The 7,738-nt window shown below is 40.5% G+C and overlaps 1 protein-coding gene across 1 annotated transcript; it reads left to right on the forward strand.

The window, feature by feature from the left end:
* The first annotated feature begins 261 nt into the window (after positions 1 to 261).
* Positions 262 to 2,412, forward strand: LOC137803749 (zona pellucida sperm-binding protein 4-like). Its single transcript, XM_068602465.1, has 9 exons — positions 262 to 432; positions 474 to 663; positions 763 to 947; positions 1,035 to 1,132; positions 1,218 to 1,378; positions 1,454 to 1,646; positions 1,832 to 1,979; positions 2,062 to 2,137; positions 2,219 to 2,412. Exons 1-9 carry the CDS (start codon positions 262 to 264, stop codon positions 2,308 to 2,310), a joined length of 1,314 nt encoding a protein of 437 aa, XP_068458566.1. The 3' UTR covers positions 2,311 to 2,412.
* Positions 2,413 to 7,738: the final 5,326 nt, after the last annotated feature.

Consider the following 7,738-nt stretch of genomic DNA (forward strand, 5'->3'; position numbering starts at 1 on the left):
TCTGCCTCAGAGGAGGGTTTTCATTTTTTCAAATATCGAGCCTAGTCATGTATAAAAGTGGCAGTATTTATATGTTGTACATTTGGTGACTGTCCTGTTCAAACTGCTGTTGAACCATGGCAAAACACTGGGGTGTCGCCTCGTTCGTGGCACTAACACTGCTAACATGCTTAGTTGGGACAGAGGTAGAGGCTCAGGGCCAAGGGACCTTGGGTCTTGCTGCAAAGGCCGCTGCAGTTGTTCACGGCCACGGCCATCACCATGGCCATGGCCACGGCCATAGCCATCACCACGGCCACAGCCATCACCATCTCCACGGACATCACCATCACCATGGCCATCTCCACGGACATCACCATCACCATGGCCATCTCCACGGCCATCACCATCACCATGGCCATGGCCATGGCCATAGCCATGGCCATCAGCAAGGCCTTTTCCTTGACCAAGCACCAGTCCGTGGTCAGCAGCAGCAAAAGAACCCTCAAATCCCTCACGCACCTTCCGGTTCCAACCCAATTTGGTCAAAAAATCCTCCTACCGAGAGTTGTGAAGTGTCAAAAAGCACGAGAATCCCATGTGGACTTTCTGACATCACCGCTGATGGATGCAAAGCCATAAACTGCTGCTTTGATGGCCATAATTGCTATTATGGAAAGGCAGGTGAGTTTTGAAAAGAATGTCATGCAGTGGACCGTAATGGAGGATGCAAAAAAAGTGTTCTACAGATTTAACCTTTAATGCTTGTTTTTCTGCCACCAGTGACCGTTCAGTGCACCAAAGACGGCCATTTCATTGTTGTAGTGGCGAGAGATGCCACGCTGCCCAACATTGACCTTGGTTCAATCTCACTGTTGAGCAACGATCAAGGCTGTTCACATGTTGACTCTAATTCAGACTTTGCCATCTATTACTTTCCTGTTACTTCGTGTGGCACCGTTGTTTTGGTAAGACCTTGAGTTTATCAACTTTTTCACCGGTTAAAAAAAGGCAAGTTTTTACCACATAATGTCTTTTTCTTTTACATTTCGTAGGAGGAGCCTGGTGTTATAATCTATGAGAACAAAATGTTCTCCTCATATGATGTGGAAACCGGGCCTCATGGAGCCATTACCAGGGACAGTCACTATGAGTAGGTGATGCTTTTTTATGAATATTTCCTAATATCTAAATAACAGATCTGACCAAGCAACATAATGCCAGTTTTCTCTTTTTAGATTGATCTTCCAGGCTAGGTACATTGGCACTACTGTTCAAACTGTGGTTGCAGAAGTATTACCGTTATCAACTCCTCCTCTACCAGTTGCTGCTCTGGGACCCATCAGAGTGGAACTGAGGTTGGGTAATGGACAATGCATGTCAAAGGGTTGTAATGAAGGTAAGTGAATGAAGGCTTGGCAGCAGTGCTGTGTTTGTAGATGGCTGTCATACTAACTGGTCCCTGCTCTCACAGTGGATGTGGCCTATACCTCGTGCTACACGGAGGCTGACTATCCTGTGACCAAAGTACTGAGGGAACCTGTGTACGTGGAGGTTCAACTCATGGAAAAGACTGATCCCAACCTTGTTCTGACTCTTGGTCGCTGTTGGGCGACCACAGGCCCCAACCCTCACAGTCTGCCCCAGTGGGACATTCTGAAAGACGGGTAACTAAAACACCAATTTAACACTCTTGTTCTGTTTAAAACAACATGTTCAACCATTTTTATCAGAGTTTACACTTCTGCTCATTAGGATAAGTGAAAGAGAAATGACTGCTATGAAATCACTGGCTTCCCTATTCAATTGAATTACAGAGGAGTTGCTTTGATGCCATTTTCTTTTCATCCAGGTGTCCATGCAGGAATGATAACTACTTGTCCTCACTGGTTCCAGTCGGCCCCTCCTCTGGTCTGGACTTACCCAGTCACTACAGACGTTTCTTTTTCAAAATGTTTACCTTTGTTGACCCCAATTCAATGCAACCTATGAAGGAACAGGTAATAATTTAATCCACTGATGATAAACTGATTCAACAACATATGTGTGTACTGCTCTGCTTACATGCTTTTCTTTGTTCAGGTGTACATTCACTGCAGTACAGCTGTGTGCACTCCTACAGCGGGCTACTCCTGTGAACCAATATGCTACAGAAAAAGTAAGAGATGAATTTATAATCTGCAGAATTAAAGGAGCAAAATGCACATAAATCTGACCATGTTTGTTTGTCTGTTTGTAGGGAGAGATGTCACGGCTGTGGACCAGACACATCCTGAGCCGATGGTTGTGGTTTCTGTAGGACCAGTGAGCATGGGTGCCTCTGTGGAGTAAACAGTTAAATTCAAGAATTTTGCCAATATCATGAAGTAAAAGATTTGCATATGACACACTGTATATTGTAATTATTGCAAAAAGACTACAAACTACGAACAATAAAATTAATGACCAAAAATATTGAGAACATATTTTTAATAAAATATATTGGCTTTGATGTGCTGCAAATACCTTGATAACTTGTTTGCATATCACTTATTTCATGGTTCTTCTGAAAAAAAAAAAATATATATATATAAAACATTTCCATTTTCATTTCAAGCACGTAAAGTGCCCAACCCTCGTCTCTTACTTACTATTTCTCTGCACAGGCAGCCAAATTGGTTGCTCTAACAGAAGCAGGAAAAGCAGCAGAGGGATAAACAATCACCATTTACAGGAGCCATTTAGCGTTGTTCATGATTTTGGCGCCACCTGGGCTCATCGTAAATTTCTCAACTTTGATGGTAAACTCTGTCTCCTTAAGCATCTCTTTTCTCACTATGATAATTTATCGTGCAGCAAAGACCAAACAACAGAGTATGGTTGAAAAATATTGCAACAAATTGGTTCACTGAAGGTTTTTTGGCTTATGCACAGAAACACAAACTTGTCTCAAAAGACAAGGTAACCTAATCTAAATTGACACGTGTCTGGTCTTGTGAAGTTGCCAAAAGGCTTATCAAATCATCCCCCTAAATAATATATAAAAACATGACATAATACAGCTTTGAAGCTTTTAAGTGGCTATTGAAATGAAGGGAAGCTGTAATTTGTGGTCATTCTGCCTCAAATGGGTTTTTGTGGCAGCATATACAACACAAGTTGTACTCTTGGTGACTGTCTGGGTCAAACTGCTGTTGAACCATGGCAAAGCACTGGGGTGTCACTTATTTCATAGCACTAGCACTGCGAGCATGCTTAGTTGGGACAGAGGTAGAGGCTCAGGACCAAGGGTTAGTTAATCTCCTGCAAAGGCCCAACAGGGCCTTCAACCACGGCCATCATGGTGATGAATCATGGTTGTTGCATTTCATTTGACCGGTAAATTATACGTTTTATGGCTGCTGACCAGTAGGCAATTTGTGTGTGTTATTGTCTTCTGCAGGTATGTGTTTTCCTTTCTTTAATGTTAGACATTTTGCTGTTTCTGCCGAGTCGCTCTAGCTCACGCTGATATTTATTTTGTCAACTTGGTGTCACTGCTTTTCCTTTGTATGTTCGTGGTTCATGGTTTTGAAAGAAATTTTTATTTGTTGTCCGTTATAATTTTATGTTGTTCTGTCTTCCCATACAATTTGTGTGTGTTATTGTCTTGTGCAGCAGCAAATAAATGCTGGAAAAATCATCGCTTGAGATGACGTCTTCCATGCCATTTTCACTTATCTGTCACACAATGTTGTTGCTGTTAGCACTCAATTTATTTTTCCATCTTATTGTGCTGTTTCTTGAGTGAACACAGCAGAGACTGTATGAGGAGACTCACAGTGAATGTTCCCCTTTTCTACCGGTAGATGGCAGTATACATGTATTTAAACCATGTATTTGCCAGGGGGGTTTCTAGAATTGAAGGAAAGGGGGGCTTAGCTCCTAGGGATGTGCCATGTTTTTTGGGATGTCCATTTGAGGCCGCGGGTATCTATAGTTTCAAACAGTTCATGGATTAGTTCAATCAGATAGAGTGTAATTTTGCTCTGTAGTTTTGCTTGTATTCATTCAGTAAATGATCACAGAAGAGAAATAATTTCAGGGTCATAATAAACACAAATATGAACTTTTCTCAAATAAAGAGAGATAGATACTTTTCCTGCCATATAAAGCAAACTGAATGGACCATTACTTCGAATTGTTTCATTTGTTTTTAAACCCCAACTGCATCACATTCAGTAAATTTAAGTTTGTCCCTGTCGGGCTGCCATGAGGTTTTTTTTTGTTTTGAAAGACGGATAAACTAGCTTTCTGATCTTCATAACTCCCAGATCCCATTAATAGAGAATGGACTTGACAGTGTCAACTTTTGTTTACTTAAGTTGTTTACTTGCTTTATTATGAGCCAAAGGGAATATGCTTTCGATCAACATTTACATCTATTTTGTTGTCTGTGTAGTTTTTATAAACCAGTGATATTTTGCAAACCATTATCATGTTTTCTGGAATTTCCCTGATACATACCGGCCTACAGAGCATTTTTGAAGATAAAATACCTTTGGAAAGCAAGACAATGTATCTGGGACATTTACCTAACACATATATTTCTTTTATTTCAGACTTGTGAGTCCATATAACAACAAACAGAACAACATCAATATAAAAAATACAATACAATACGAGTACACAGGTATAATCATTAGTTTAAAAAGTCACTTGTGGTTAAAAACATACAGACACTTGTTCCAATGCTTCCAGAGACAAGAAAAATACCTTGTATCACTCTGTGTTGGCTTAGTTAAGGCTTTTATAATAACATTTTCGGATTCCCCCAGTCAACATTTAAATTTGGATATGAAATTCCTCAATACAGCATGGAAAGTGGGGACATTATGAGTCACAAACGTGTGACTTGCACTTGCCCATCTGGGAAGTTTTAGCAAGATTCTGAAAGCATGATTAAATGCCACCTGAATCTTTTTAATTTTTGCTCTACTGTAACTGCACTACAGGTGGGCTGTATAATGCGTATTCACCCACTTGACCACAACAAGCTTTGGCGGCCATTTTGGGGTCCATGCACGGCATTGTTTTGCTGTTTTATGCCGCTCTTCTTAAGAAATGACCATTATATCCTGAAGGAGACACAATTTCAGTTCAAAACGGTGTGCCTTGTGATTATTGTACTGTGCCTTATTGTTGGATGTGGGACTAATGATTCAGAATATGGGTTTATCAGCACAACAAGACAGGCTTGTACTTCAACTTGTCCAGCTTCTCAAATAATGCATCTAATTTACTTTGGTTTCACTCGCGTATGAGCGTTAGGGCTGTTCTCATGTGTTTCTGTTGATACATCTGGTTGTGGGCACGTTTCCATTGACACACTCTCGTCAATCATCTCCTTTAGCTTTTTCGAAGAGCGAAAATCAATGTCTTTCACGTGCGCAAAAGTAACTGGATTGAAACTTGAGAGAAAGCCATGAACACGGCAACTCCGTCGGGCGATGTCTGCCTTTACTCTGTGATTCATTTCAAGGTAAAATAAAACACTGGCTACATGGGAACAGCACTCAGCACGGCAGCCAAACAGTGACTCCTGGTCCTGAATGAGCGCTGCAAGCGGCGTCATCCAGACACTCGTCATGGAGCCGGAGACAGATGTGTGACAACGGATAGTAGTATGAACCCAGACACGGGGCGCTTAATGTTCCGACATTTGTGGTATTTCCACAACAAGTATAATGCAGAAATAGTTGTTAATGTCCCATGGCCGATAGCAGAAATGAAAACTGTTTTACAGGAATGTGACCGGCCTGTGTGATGATAACTAGGGGAGACTTTTGTACGCCGTGAAACTTTCCTGTGTGTAAAAACTTGTCTCCAGTACGCAAAATCCATTGCAAAATCCATTGCCTCCACTAGCAGCAGGCTAACGAGGTGGACCCCAAGATGGCGCGATTGAGATGCTGACGTCACGTGAATATGCTCTATAGAGGGGAGTACAGTAGGCTCTAAAGAGAGCAGTTTTAACGTCTTCTGTATAGATATAAAATATACATAGTCAAAAAGAGACAAGTATTTAATAAATGTACTTCTGGTGGCCGGCAAACAGACTCACCAGGAAATGGTTTTCCCAAGAGTCCCAATCTGAATACATGGATGGACATTACAATGGACAATCACAATATGGAGGTGTCTAAGTGACAGTGCTGTAGCTAATTTAAAGAAGCGACCCCTTCTGCAATTGATTTAATACCATGATGAAAAAATGCCTGTAGCTAAACTAAGACGGTGGGAATAAGTTCGTATCGTGTAGTTTGTGCATTTTTCTTTGTGTAAAGTGAACTGAGAAGCTACATGCCTCAGACATGTTCAAGTTTAGCTTCGTTAGCATGGTTTGGTGAACAGTGCCGCTAATTTGATTGTGGTTCAGATGGTTAATCTGTATTTAGGTGCTAGTTCTTCTCAAGTACTTCATTTTGTGATTGAATATGTTAGATTAAAATATTTATATGTGTATGGCACTGTTGTACAACATGCCAGGTTTTTTAGCTGAGATGATCGCTTGGTGTTTACACACCGGAGGACTGGAACTTTCACTGCAACAGGCAATGAAATCAATTTGGACTTGCAAAAGACTTTAAGAGGATTTTAGGAAAGGCTTCCAATTTCAGACGCGTTTTAGCGAAAATTGCGACAAAATGCCACTTAAAATACTAATAAAAATGATCGTATCACTTTTTCAGCTGATTTAATGGTGTCAATTTAAGCTTTAACTACTTACCTTTTGAGCAAAATATTGTTTTAAATATTAGAGTTATCTTTAACTTTACTAGAGTCAGTAAAATGACGCCAAAGTTGGCGCTGCTGTTTTTTGGGAGATATTAACCAGAATAACAAAACACAATACAAGCAACTCCGGAATAACCTTCTCACAGACGACAGCCAAAAATGGAGCACCCATTTCTACAGGAATTTGTGGCCTAAGATACACAATGGGGTGTTTAATTTTTCTAGCCAGCATGGACTGCGTGAAATCCCATGTGTACATTAAACTTAACTAACTAAAAGTTTAGAAAGAAGCTTCCTGGCAAACTTTATTTTCTACTATAAAATAGCACAGTATGTTAACAGTATCTCTGCAAAGTTTGGGTTTGATTAAGTCAAATAGAACATTTTGAGCAATTTATTTAGTTGACACTAATCTCAAAATAGAGCATTTCTGACTTATGTGTTACATTGCCATTTTATCATGTAACACTCTATTTCACTTCATTTCACTAATGGTGTTCAAAACATCCACACACTGCAGTCAAATGCAGAAAAATATGACAAAATAATGATCTTTGCCCTTAAATCACCATAAAATGTATTAACTAGTTGGAAAAATTCCTTATTAATCCCACAGTGGGGAAATGTATTCTCTATACTCATCCCCCTGAGCCACAGCCGCCTACTACTGAGGCCACATGACCACACGGACACATGATTAGAGCTCATTAAGGAGCGTTCTTCCCCCATAGGGGGGACTTGGGGTCCAAGAGGTTTAAAAGTGAAGCTGTTGTTCTGCATACTATCAAAGCCTGCATTGGTTAAATTGTGGGTCATGCAGCATCTACCTAAGTAGCATTCACAATATCTTTCCCATTGTTAAGTAGTAAAGTACTTATGTGGACAGATCAAATGTTAAGGGCAGGATGTATACACCTGTATGTTTTGTGACCACGCTGACCGAGCATTCCTTTTGTCTGCCGCTGCCTAAAGCATCATGTTCCAATACAGCCACCACTCTTTG

The sequence above is a fragment of the Clinocottus analis genome, unplaced genomic scaffold (genome assembly GCF_023055335.1).
Source record: "Clinocottus analis isolate CAN_PGR_092001 unplaced genomic scaffold, fCliAna1.0.p SCAF_6, whole genome shotgun sequence".
Lineage (NCBI taxonomy): Eukaryota > Metazoa > Chordata > Actinopteri > Perciformes > Cottidae > Clinocottus > Clinocottus analis.